The sequence below is a fragment of the Gossypium hirsutum genome, chromosome A07 (assembly GCF_007990345.1).
Source record: "Gossypium hirsutum isolate 1008001.06 chromosome A07, Gossypium_hirsutum_v2.1, whole genome shotgun sequence".
NCBI lineage: Eukaryota > Viridiplantae > Streptophyta > Magnoliopsida > Malvales > Malvaceae > Gossypium > Gossypium hirsutum.
In genome coordinates, this window is record NC_053430.1 from 7,586,597 (window position 1) to 7,600,321 (window position 13,725).

General features: G+C 37.0%; 2 protein-coding genes across 2 annotated transcripts; one reads left to right on the top strand and one right to left on the bottom strand.

Moving 5' to 3' along the window:
* Positions 1 to 402: 402 nt before the first annotated feature.
* Positions 403 to 4,081, top strand: LOC107926613 (calcium sensing receptor, chloroplastic). The gene is made up of 6 exons (XM_016857506.2): positions 403 to 921; positions 996 to 1,241; positions 2,360 to 2,552; positions 2,732 to 2,873; positions 3,539 to 3,670; positions 3,769 to 4,081. Exons 1-6 carry the CDS (start codon positions 664 to 666, stop codon positions 3,998 to 4,000), a joined length of 1,203 nt encoding a protein of 400 aa, XP_016712995.1. The 5' UTR covers positions 403 to 663; the 3' UTR covers positions 4,001 to 4,081.
* Positions 4,082 to 5,422: 1,341 nt separating this feature from the next.
* On the bottom strand, positions 5,423 to 11,680 carry LOC107926655 (tetraspanin-12). Its single transcript, XM_041118070.1, has 4 exons — positions 11,315 to 11,680; positions 9,137 to 9,202; positions 6,184 to 6,375; positions 5,423 to 5,734 (listed from the first exon to the last, which is right to left on the bottom strand). Exons 1-4 carry the CDS (start codon positions 11,678 to 11,680, stop codon positions 5,423 to 5,425), a joined length of 936 nt encoding a protein of 311 aa, XP_040974004.1.
* Positions 11,681 to 13,725: the final 2,045 nt, after the last annotated feature.

Genomic DNA, 13,725 nt, shown 5'->3' on the forward strand with positions numbered 1-13,725 from the left:
TAAACTTTAATTAAAGTTAAGGACTAAGTTTGATTATATTTTGTAACAAATGCGGGATTGGATATCCAAATAACAAATGCAAAGTCGGATTTTTAGGTAAATTTGTGGATGAATGAATTGTAATATTGGTTTTCAGCAAAAATACAAACTTTTCGTCACGACAAATTTGAAGATGTTACAATTCCTCCTTTTTTTTTAGTAAATTTCATCATCAAAATCTACCCAAAGGAAATATAAAAACAATGCATACATTGGAAGAGAAAACAAACTGAAGAATTATGTACTTATATTGATATTGAATTTGTTTAGACAAATTACCACTTAATTTTGTTCACCTGATCGCAATGTAATAGAAGTGGCAGTGGAAGATAAAGCGGGGAAAACGGGATGCTATGGCAATGCCATGTTGGAGAGACACTGGTGGCTCCAATGAAACCTTTGCCATGTCTTGTAAGATATGATGGGTCCAACCACAAAGAATTATTCCAATTTGGACATATTGGTTTCCACTTTCTCCCCTCAATCTTCAACCTTTTATTTCTCATCACACAATCCTCAAAGGCTCAAACTCTTCATTGACCAGACATTTTTAACAGTGCATGTCTGCTTCAAAACTTTACACTGCAACAACCAAAACCCAACGCTCTAAACTGGTCTTCTTCAATGGCAGTGCAGATGGCTATCCGAGTTTCACCCACTGCAAGGCTTTCTCTTCCACCACCATCACCATCACCACCTTCTCCTTCAGTACCATCATCCACAATCTCAACCAAACCTTTTTTAAAACCCCAACAACCTAAACCCATCTCTCTATCACTCCCAACATCCACAGCTATCTCTTTATTAGCTTTATTTTCACCTCCCCATGAAGCCAAAGCTATCAATCTTAGCAAAGAACAAATTATTTCATCTCTCAATGAAGTAAGAATTCCAAACTGCTGTCAAAATAGTGATTGAACAATGTTTTGTTTTATGTTTTGGTTCTTTCATTACAGGTGGAGAAAACCATTGATCAAGTTCAAGAAGCCAGTTCAAGTGCCTTGGATGTAGCACAACAGATATTTGATGTTGTCGGAAAAGTTTTGAAACCAGCCATAGATGCTGGGGTACCTATTGCCCAGAAAGCTGGAGAAGAAGCATTGAAAGTGGCTTCTCCAGCTATATCCGAAGCTTCAAAGAAAGCCCAAGAAGCATTTCAAGGCACTGGTCTTGACACTGAACCTGTTCTTAGTGCCGCCAAGGTTTCATCTCTAGCTCTTTTCTTTCAATTTCTCAATGTTGAATGCAAAGCCAAAGACTGCATTTTGATTATGTTTGAAAAGTTTTAGCTTTGGATACTCACTTCGAATTGGATTAAGCGGAGAATCTTTGGACTAAATTTGGAGGTTTAGTAAAATTTTCAAAAATTTAAAGAGTCAGAATAATTTTTTTTAAAAAATTGGGGTCTAATTAAAAATCTTAAAATTTTTGTGAGATAAATAAAAATTTTCAAAAATTTTAACAGAACTTAATTAAAATTTTCAAAAAAAAAATTAAAAGATATAATGAGAATTTTAAAAAAATTGAGGGGCCTAATTAAATTTTTTTAAAAACTTTAAGGGAGAAATCAAAATTTTGGGGGGCTCTGATCGGATAGTGCAATATGCCTTTCTATATGTTCATGCACTTGAATGTTAAATAAGGATGTGCTGCAATAGGCTTTAAAGATTGAATTGTGTACAAAGCACAGTGAGGAAGGAAGGGCGAAAAACAAAAGGTAAAAATCTCTCTCTAGTCCTTCTCAATTGAGCAAATTTGTCTCTCTAAAAAAATTGAAGCAACATAATTTTTGTCAAATTTGAAAGTGAGTAACTAAGTATAATTAATCATCACCTTAATGTTTTCCAATTGTATATGATTCTGATTAGTATAATAATAAATTTAGCCCTCAAAGTGTATACATTCTATCAATTTGGTCCTAATGTAACAAATTTAACCAGCAACTTGTATAAATATTGAGGATGAATTTATTGAATTCTTTAGAATTAAGACCAAAATGAAAAAAATATATAAACATTGAAGGCTAAATTTGTTACTATATCAACCAAAACTGTACAATTGACGAAAGACATTAACATTGTCCTTAGTTGCTCACTTTCAAAATTGGTAGGGATTAAATTCCTCCAAAATTTTTGAGAGGGACCTATTTGCTTAATTTGGAAATTGAGAGGAACTAAAAAGATCTTTTTACCAAAAAGAAGGATCCTAGGCTTGTAAGAGGGTGTAATAACCAATGTTGCTCCGACATTTTTTAATATAAGCAACTTCTTGCACAAGTTGCCGAGTAAAACATCATTTACCGGCTCGGTGTTGGTTGCAGACGGCGGCGGACGCGGCGAAACAAACTACAAAGGTGATTGAAGTAGCCAAGCCTATAGCTTCTTCAACAGTGGAAACCATCACATCAGCAGAGCCAATAACAATTGTAGCAACTGGTGGTGCATTATTTGTTGCATATCTCCTCATTCCTCCCATTTGGTCTTTCATCTCTTATAACCTTCGTGGTTACAAAGGTGGTCATTGCTTATAGCATGATATATACTTCGGAATTTTCATTTTTCCTCAACTACCCCATATGCAATACATGGAAAAACTTAGAAATTTGATTATGCTTTTATCTGATATTCACCCGAACCCGACTACTTTAAGAAAAGAAATATTGATATGTTGCTTGTTTGTTGTTGTTGTTTAGGTGATCTTACACCGGCTCAAGCTCTTGATTTAATCTCTACACAAAATTATGTTATGATTGATATTCGGTCGGAGAAGGACAAGGATAGGGCCGGTGTCCCCCGCCTTCCCTCCAGTGCTAAGAACAGGATGGTTGCTATTCCGTAAGTAATCCGGATCCCACACATATTTTAAATATATATGTCTATATAACAAAATTGAGTAACTCATGTCAGACATCGAGGTGAATGTATTCATCTATGTGATCATAGTAGACACATGCTGCCTAATACTCTGTTAATTGGGGTTGAGTATGAGAGCCAGATACGAATATATGCACCTAATAAGGGTATGTTAGTTTCTGTTTACTCGGATTAGAGTATATAGGTATCTGACACAGGTACGTTCATTTCTGTTTTGAAAGACCAATGCCGCCTAATTGTATGTTACTCGAGGTTAAATATGAGAGTCAGATACAGAGTATGTATCCGACAGGAATATGAGAGTCTTGATAAACAAATCTTGATTTTCCCCTTTGCTTTTGGAACCAAACCAGTAGTTGAAATAGTCCGACTATCGTTTCAGCTGAATTTTTTTCTCAGTTCAAGCGGCTAGTACTGATTTGCTGGTCAATTGGTTTTTTGTTTTTTTTCTGTACTAGTCCTAGTGTTCGTGGATCAATTAGTCATTTGCCTCTCTGTGAAGTGCTATCTCAACCAATTCCTAGTCTAATCGATCCGGTCCGGTTCTAGAAACTCAGGGTCAAATCACCATGTAAATGTTGTTTGGATTGTTTCAAACCATCAATTTAATGCTTTCACCATTTCAGTTTGGAAGAGTTGCCAAGCAAGTTAAGAAGCTTAGTGAGAAATACAAAGAAAGTAGAAGCAGAGATTGCAGCATTGAAGATTTCATATCTCAAGAAAATCAGCAAAAGCACAAACATTGTAATCATGGATTCGTAAGTGTCTTATTATTTCAATCCCCCCCCATCTCATGAATTTAGTTGCATTTACAAACAAATCCATACTAACAAAAACTAATCTTTTGAATGTTCAGCTACTGTGACTCAGCAAAAACAGTGGCTAGAACATTAGCGAGTCTCGGTTTCAACAACTGTTGGGTTGTTGCCGACGGGTTCTCGGGACGAAAAGGGTGGTTACAGAGTCGACTCGGAACTGATTCATACAACTTTTCGCTGGTGGAGGTCTTGTCGCCGTCTAATGTGTTTCCGGCAGCTGCTAAACGTTTTGGTACGACCAGCACCAAGTTTCTTCCCGGTGCGGAATAATTATTTGTTGATTGAATCATGGGAAGGTATATTATGAATGCACAAAGAGAAATTGAAATATGAATGTGCATTGTTTGTTTAGATCACATCTTTTTCTTGGAATAATCTCTTATAATTCTTTCATTAATGTTCATCTTTTCCTAAAAATACGTAAATCAGGTGCAAGCGAGCCAATTTGAGTTCAAATACTGTTAAGTTCAAGCTCGGTTTAAAATTTGAAGCTCGAAACTTGACTCAAGCTTGATCTAACATCAATTTTTAAGTTCAAATTTAGTTCGAAATGTAACCAAGCTACTCGAGTTTAAGCTTGATTATATTCATTAATATTTAAGATCAAGCTTGATTAAACTTGTTTATTAATTTTTGTACTTGATCCTAGCTGACAAAAAGTTCATACTTTTCACATAAAATAAATTTTAAGACTCTCAAAAAAATTATAAATTAAGTTAATTGAGCTTTAAATCTTAACAATAATGAAAAAGACCAAATACATTTAATGCTATTTTTCAAGAGAAGGCATTGTATAAAATAATATATATAAATCAAGCTAGCAAAAAAATAATTGACGAAAGATAGGGGTTTTCTTTGAATCCCTAAATAAACCGAGTAAATAGTTTCTTTGCTACCCCTAATTCATCTTAAACACGGTTAGTTTACACGCCAAGTCGTAATATCCTAGCAAAGAAACACTTTTTAGTCATTAGGATTTTTTTTTTAAATTAAGGTATTTTCTATGTTGATTTGATAGTTCATAAATATAATTTTTTTTTTGAGATTTATGATTGTCATTACTACCTATTATTTTTATGGTTTAAATCTAAGTTTTCTTTTTTAGAGTGTAATGTATCTTTTTTAGAAATAGTACTAGAGTAGAATGAGACGAATATTGCTAAATCTATCACCATATAATCTTGAAAATCCCTATCTAAAGATATTAGATACATTCATCCTCACCCAACCTCTCTCCCATTTAAATTTTGTTATTTATCTTTAATATTTTCAATATTTTAAAAGTAAAGTAAATATTTAAACATAACATTTTAAAAAATTATTTAAACATAAAATATATGATTATTTTATATTACATTATTACATTTTTACCGTATTAATAGTTTATATATATAAAGATAAACTGAAAATTTCATATAATAGAGCGGGTTGAATGTCAGGCAAACAATTATAATAATAGCTCGATATCAATTATCTAAAAAAATCACTTACCCCACATTCAATTTTTAAAAAAAATAAAAATTACTCCATTCAAATCGGATTGATTTAGAATCGATAAATAACACAGGTGAATGAATCTCAAATCATCCAAAATCTATTCAAAAGGCAACAGACAAATTCAAGAACATCATCAGTGACTAAAATTGTAATTACATACGATGATGATGATGATGATGATGATGATAATAATAATTAAGCAAAGCCTCTGATATATTTCATGTTAGTTTTGTGATTGCTTCTCCTGGCACAGCAACCAATAGAATAAACGAAGAAGAGGAAAACAACTAGAATTATATTGATGAAAGCTAATGACCTCCATTCCTTTCTCAAGTTGGCTAGTATCCCACTTTTGCATGAGTTACAATCATAGCATAACTCCCGTGGGTTGTTGCTCCATGTTTTGCAATCAGGGTCCGATGTGGCTGCACCAGATTTCGGTACTTCCCAAAATGACGCATTCTTTGGTTTGAACCCACATGAACTTGGTGGCTTGCAGCACCCACCCTAAGTGAGGATTCACAAATCAAATAACCAACGCAAAATAAGAACATTGTTGACGGTTGTGTCTACTTTTAGAGTATCTGACACCCTCAACAGAGGAATTGTTTTTGGGATTTATGTTAGATTTTAATTTTAAAATTTTATCTTTCAACTTCACAAAGAGTCTTGGACAGGTCCACAAAGTTTAGTGAAAACGTTTCGATCCATCAAAAAAATGTTTTTATCATTTGGCCTTGGTGGTAATAACACTTACTTACCTTAAAAATATTTCTTATGTGGATCAAGACATTCCTATTAAACTTCATGAACCCATCGAAAGCTTCTTGTGAAGTTGGGAGAAAATCCAAATTAAAACATAGCATATACACTCCGAAAACGAAATCTCTATTGAGAGTTAAAACACTCCAAAGCAAACGCTCGCACTCAACAAACATATATGTGTATGTATGTACCTGTATTGCAGGGAAGGTCTTTTTGAAAAAAACCAAAGCTTTATAATTAACTCCATTAGCATTGCTTCCACTGGTACAAACCCTAGCATCAATCAAACAACTCTTAATCCGATTCCAATTCTTATCATTAACGAAATGATTTTGTAACCAATGCGAGAAATCCATTGTTTTTGATGAAGTTGGTTCAGCATGCAGCAAACTCGACAGCATGCAGGCCATGAAGACCAAGACATGCAGGAGCTGCTGATGCAAGCTTATTTTGTTTATTTTGTAATTCCTAGTCAATGAAATGTAATCTTAGTTCATTTCTAACTAAGTTAGGTTGTTGACTGATGTAATTAGCTTATGTATGAGCTGTAAACACAACTTTGTATAAGTTTACAAGCCAAAATTTCAAGTTTCCATGTCATTAGTGGAGGTAGGTGATGTTTAGGTAATTACTTACTGTTTTTGACAAGCTTAGTGCCTGGTTTATGTATTGGCATTGTGCCATTATGCAATTTATGAATGAAGTTCAGTTTGTTCATCAATTTTTCTCTTCATTTTCTCTTAGCTTTTCTTCCTTTCTCTTGCTCGAATTCTCTTGTTTGCTCAGCAAGTCTCGAGACTTGCTCGACAAGTCTGTACTGAATCTGTTAGTTTCAGTTATAGCACCAACAATTGGTATCTAGAGCCTATTTCTTAAGGGATCTGTTACACAAATCCATGGCTTCATCAAGCTTTTCACCAGCTGCACCTCAAGTCTTCAATGGAGAAGGCTATCACATATGGGTGGTCAAAATGAAGACCTACCTGCAGGCTTTCGATCTGTGGGAGGTGGTCAACTCTGATGTTGAACCAGAGCCACTTAGAGCTAATCCAACAGTGGCTCAGATCAGGCAGCATGTTGATGAAAGGACCAAGAGGCACAAGGTTATGTCTTGCATCCAAAACTCAGTGTCTGATGTGATTTTCACAAGGATTATGGCTTGTGAATCACCAAAACAGGCCTGGGACAAGTTGCAGGAAGAGTTTCAAGGGACAGTGAGGACAAGGCAGCAACAGTTGTTGAACTTGAGGAGAGATTTCGAGAATTTGAATATGAAAGAAGAAGAAACTGTCAAGCAATATTCTGACAGGATTATGGCTGTGGTTAACAGCATCAGGCTCTTAGGAGAGCAGTTCAATGAAGCTAGGATAATGGAGAAGGTTATAGCAACTCTGCCTGAGAGGTATGAGGCAAAAATCTCATCTCTCGAGGACTCAAGGGACCTGTCCACCATCTCCCTGACAGAGTTGATCAATGCTCTATATGATCAAGAGCAGAGGAGAGCAAGCAGACTGGAGGAGCACCAAGAAGGTGCCTTTCAGGCAAGAACAAATACTGCCTACAAAGGCAAAAAGGCCTGGAGAGACAAGCCAAAGAATGATGCTGCAAGGAGAGAAGCTCAGACTTGCAAGCACTGCAGAAAGGCTGGTCATTCAGAAGAAAAATGCTGGTTCAATCCAGATGCTGTGTGTCAGCATTGTAAGAAGAAGGGTCATGTTGAGAGAGTCTGTAAGAGCAAGGCCAAATCAAGGCACAATCAGTTTCAACAGATGAAAGCTGAGGCTCGAGTAGCTAAGGAGGACAGTGACCAAGAGGAGCAAGTCTTTGCTGTGTCATGCTCAGCTGCTCAGGAAAGGTCCTCATCTGGTTGGCTCCTAGACAGTGGATGCACCAACCACATGACACCTGATGCTGCAATCTTCAAGTCTTTAGACAGAAGCTGCAGAACTAAAGTCAAGATAGGAAATGGTCATTTTATTCAAGCTGAAGGCAGGGGTGATGTGCTGATATGCACCCTTACAGGTACCAAAGTGATTTCAAATGTGCTGTTGGTGCCTGAAATTGACAGAAACCTGCTCAGCATAGCTCAGTTGCTGGAAAAAGGTTTTTCAGTTGTGTTTAAAGACCACCAGTGCCAAATCAGTGATCCAAGTGGATCCAAACTGATGGCAGTCCCCATGGCTGATAAGAGCTTTGTGGTTGACTGGACAAAGAAGTCAGACATTGCCTACACAGCCACTTCAGATGAATCCAAGCTGTGGCATCAAAGACTGGGACATGCCAACTTCATATCGATGGCCCGAATGATCAGAGAAGACCTGGCTGAAAACTTCATCAACTCAGTGGACCATGATGATGTATGTGAAGTATGTCAGCTAGGAAAGCAGGCCAGACTCTCATTTCCCTCGAATCAAGCCTGGAGAGCCTCTGAAAAACTCCAACTGGTGCATACTGATGTGTGTGGCCCTATGAAGACTGAGTCATTAAGTGGAAACAGGTATTTCATACTGTTCATTGATGATTTCTCGAGATATTGCTGGATTTACTTCTTAAAACAGAAATCAGAGGTGGCCACTGTGTTTTGGAAGTTCAAAACTGCTGCTGAGACTGAAACAGGCTGCAAGGTGAAGACCATAAGGTCTGATAATGGGACTGAGTACACCTCAGCTCAGTTCCAAGCCTTCTGTGATAAGGCAGGCTTCAAACATCAACTTACCAACACATATACACCTCAGCAGAATGGGGTAAGTGAAAGGAAGAATAGGAGTTTGATGGATATGGCCAGGTGCTTGATGATTCAGAAGAATCTGCCTAAAGCACTATGGGCAGAAGCAGTTAACACTGCAACATACATTCAAAATAGACTTCCAACCAAGGCTTTGGATCAAAAGACCCCATTCGAGGCCTGGTTTAGCTTCAAGCCATCACTGGCTCATCTGAAGGTCTTTGGATGCATCTGTTATGCACATGTACCTGTTGTTAAAAGGGACAAATTGTCTGAAAGGGCTCGACCTGGTGTTTTGGTGGGCTATAGCACTGTTAAGAAGGGCTATAGGATTTTAGATCCTTCAACAAACAAAGTGTCAGTAAGCAGGGACGTGGTATTTGATGAGAGGTCATGTTGGAACTGGGAAAGACATGAACCTGAAGAAGTTTCTGAAGAACTTGCAGCAGACCAAGCAGACCAAGCTGAGTCAGACCAAAATGTCCCTGAAATGGATATTGATGATGAACCAGTCAGGGGAACAAGGCCATTGGCTGAGATTTATGAAAGGGCTCATGTAGCCATAGCTGAACCAAGCAACTTTGAAGAGGCTGAGGCTCAGCAAGGGTGGAAGCAGGCAATGGCTGAGGAGATCAGCATGATTGAGAAGAACCAGACCTGGGAATTGGTTGAAAGGCCAGTCAAAAGGAAGGTGATTGGGGTGAAATGGGTGTACAAAGCCAAGCAGAATGCTGATGGTACCTTGAACAAGCTGAAAGCAAGGCTAGTTGTCAAGGGGTTCAGTCAGAGGTATGGCTTGGACTACCTGGAGACCTTTGCACCAGTGGCCAGGCTCGACACCATCAGACTGCTGATTACCTTAGCAGCACAGCTTGAATGGAAAATCCATCAACTTGATGTGAAATCAGCCTTTCTGAATGGTTTCTTAGATGAAGACATCTATGTTGAACAACCACAAGGGTTTGAAATAGTTGGCAGAGAGCATATGGTCTACAAACTGAAGAAAGCCCTATATGGATTAAAACAGGCTCCAAGGGCTTGGTATAGTAGAATCGATGGCTACTTGACTGATCTGGGATTCGATCGAAGCAAGAGTGAGCCAACACTGTATGTCAAGAAACAAGGGACACAAATACAACTCATTGTGTCCCTGTATGTTGATGACCTTCTGGTAACAGGAGGAGATCGAGTAGTGCTGGCTGATTTCAAGACCAAGATGCAGGAAGTGTTTGAAATGTCTGATCTTGGGGAGATGTCCTATTTTCTTGGAATGGAGGTGTCTCAAGTACAGAATGAGATATTTCTAAGCCAGAGAAGCTTTGCCACAAAGATTCTGACCAAGTTCTCCATGCAAAACAGCAAGGCAACTAAAACACCTGTTGCTGTTGGAGAAAAACTATCGAGCCAAGGTGATTTTGAGAAAGTATGTGAAACAACCTACAGGAGTCTAGTTGGTTGCTTGCTATACTTGACTGCCACTAGACCAGACATCATGTATGCTGTAGGATTGCTCTCAAGGTTCTTGTATTGCTGCAATGAGAAGCATTTCCAAGCTGCAAAGAGAGTGCTGAGATATGTCAAAGGCACTTTAAACTATGGTTTGAAGTACAGCAAAGAAGGAAATCTGAAGTTGGTTGGCTACACTGATAGTGACTGGGCTGGCTCGATAGATGACATGAAAAGCACCTCAGGGTATGCTTTTAACCTTGGTTCAGCCATGTTTTGCTGGAGCTCAAAGAAGCAAAGTCTAGTAGCTCAATCTACTGCTGAAGCAAAGTATGTGGCAACAGCAAGTGCTGTCAACCAAGCCATATGGCTAAGGAAAATATTGGCTGACTTGAATGTGCATCAAGAGGAAACTACTGAGATCTTCTGTGACAACCAATCTGCAGTAGCAATTGCTAAAAATCCAGTGTTCCATGGAAGAACAAAACATTTCAGCATCAAGTTGCATGTTGTTCGAGAAATGGAGCAAGCTCAGGAAGTAAAGTTGATCCACTGTAATTCAGAGGATCAACTTGCAGACATTTTAACCAAAGCCCTTAGTGTCACAAGGTTCGAATGCCTAAGAAAGAAGCTAGGTGTTTGCTCCATGCAAACCAAGGAGGAGTGATGAAGTTGGTTCAGCATGCAGCAAACTCGACAGCATGCAGGCCATGAAGACCAAGACATGCAGGAGCTGCTGATGCAAGCTTATTTTGTTTATTTTGTAATTCCTAGTCAATGAAATGTAATCTTAGTTCATTTCTAACTAAGTTAGGTTGGTGACTGATGTAATTAGCTTATGTATGAGCTGTAAACACAACTTTGTATAAGTTTACAAGCCAAAATTTCAAGTTTCCATGTCATTAGTGGAGGTAGGTGATGTTTAGGTAATTACTTACTGTTTTTGACAAGCTTAGTGCCTGGTTTATGTATTGGCATTGTGCCATTATGCAATTTATGAATGAAGTTCAGTTTGTTCATCAATTTTTCTCTTCATTTTCTCTTAGCTTTTCTTCCTTTCTCTTGCTCGAATTCTCTTGTTTGCTCAGCAAGTCTCGAGACTTGCTCGACAAGTCTGTACTGAATCTGGTAGTTTTAGTTATAGCACCAACAGTTTTACGTTCCTTAACGAAAAATTCTTTCTCTGAAAACACTTTCCCAGCGTCATTGTTGGTGATCAAGAACACGAAGACGGTGAAACCGATGAGGCATAGTATGGATAAAAACATGACACCCAAGTAAACGAACAGGAAAAAGCTGTTCTTAAACAATGAACCGATTAACCCCAACAAAGAAACTGTGACTAAGAACCCACTAAGTATCAGCAATGGATTTGTTAAAACTTTCCGGCAATGGCTACTGCTGTTGCTGCCGTTGTTGACGATGACGAAATAAATCCCGAGAAACAAGGAAATTAATCCTAGTAACAATAACATGGTGTTCACAAACACGACAATGGAATTACTGACACGAACCATTATTTGCTTTTTTTAATTATTATTATTTCTAGGAGAAATCAAAGAAAAATACTTGCAGCTTTTTTATGTAACAGTTTCTTAGTTTTTGGTTTACGTTTTGAAAATAAAGCGGTTTCGTTTTTTAGTGTAATTATTGGTGGGCTTTGTGCATGTAGTAGTGGCATAAATACGGTTAGATTTTGAGTAATTGAATTGTAAATTTAGAATTTTGGGCACCATGATTATTTTAAAATATGAATTATTTGAGTTAAGTACATTTATGATTATTTTATTTTATTTAAATATTAGAATTTTGAGTAATTAATATATTTATGGGTTGCTTTGGTTGTCATTTGAAGTTATATTAATTTGAGGAACATAATTTTAATATATAATTTTGTAGGTTAACTTAATTTTTGATTAGTCTATCATTAATTAGAAATTAATTATTAGAGTATCTACACATATTTGTCTCATTTTTTTTAATAACTAAAGCTCAATCAACCTTAACCAAATTAAATCACTTTTAATTTGGGCTAACATTTTATGATAGTAAATAATAACATGCAATTACTCTTATTATTTATGTGATGTCCATATTTTCTAATACGCGTAACGTAGGAGCGAGCACAACAACTAATAAGGGAGTGACTTATGACAATTCAATTCAATTTATTTTATTTTATTTTATTTACTCTAGGGTTTTATTCTAATTAGATTTATATATTTATAATTATAAAAATTTAAAAATTAATATATATAGTTATACTTTATATATTTTAGTTTAATTAGTTAGGTTAGTTTATTTATTTATTTACTATTATTAAAAAACCCCAAAAATCCGATTAAACTGTGCCTTAACTTTTCATCTAAGTTGCCAATGTCGTTTGCCTTTGTTCCCTTAGCAGCAGCCAGTTGGCTCTAGCAGCTAGCCCGTTACAGCCGTCATACGAGCACCACCAAGCAGCATCGACCATCGTCGACAGGGGAGCCACGATGAAACCTCCAGCAACCGTGTGAGCAACAACCATTTGGCTCGTGCAGTGGGAGAGGATATGGCTACTTTCCCCACTCTAATTCCATCTTCTTTTAGACCCGATGGTCGCTTGCTTCCTTATGAGGATGAGGTCTCTGTTGATGATTAGGGGAGGTCCTTTCCCTTCTCTTTTGTACTTTCGGTTGTGATATTTGTTTTTGAATTTTTTTATAGTCTTGTTTTTCTATTGGGGTTAAGCCACAATTTATCCGGAGAAAGTATGAAGCTCTGTTTTAAGCTAGAACAACAAGGCAATAATTCCGGATAAAGAATGAAAAAAATTGAGATTCAAAGAAATAAGAGTTGTAAGAGAAGCAATCAGAAGCAGAAAAATAGAGAAAATTGAGAGAACAACTTCTATATTCTCATTACTTGATCATCAATATATGATGTACATATATAGAACTATTACATTTGTGAAACAATAAAAATAACTTGAAGAAGTGAACAAACATTAAATGCATCCTAATGATAACCTAGGACCTGTCTAAAACTGGTAAGTAGTTTACCAACTTTATCCAGTCAAGAAGTTTCAATCAAATCATATACAGGTCACATGTTACACAAAAGTACTTCATTCGGACAACATACGTACATTTGTAGCTACAATATTTCATCTGGGTAACATACATACTACTATTTGTTTCCACCTTTAACACTCCTCCTTGGCTACAAGGCAGTAGACTCCAATTTGCTTCTTTAAAAACTCGAACCTAGTAGCAGATAACGGCTTGGTCAAGATGTCTGCCAATTGAACTTCTGAGCAGCAATGGACCAAGTTGGTATCCTTTGACAACTTTGCCTCCCTCACAAAATGATACTTGATCTTGAAGTGTTTAGTCTTGCCATGAAACACAAGGTTCTTGGCTATTGCAACAGCTGACTGATTGTCAACTTTAATCTCTGTTGCTTCTATTTGACCAGCATTCAAGTTATCCAACAGCTTTTAAAGCCAAATTGCTTAATTAACAGCAGTAGCAGCTGTAATATACTTAGCCTCTGCAGTGGATTGAGCTACTGTCTGTTGTTT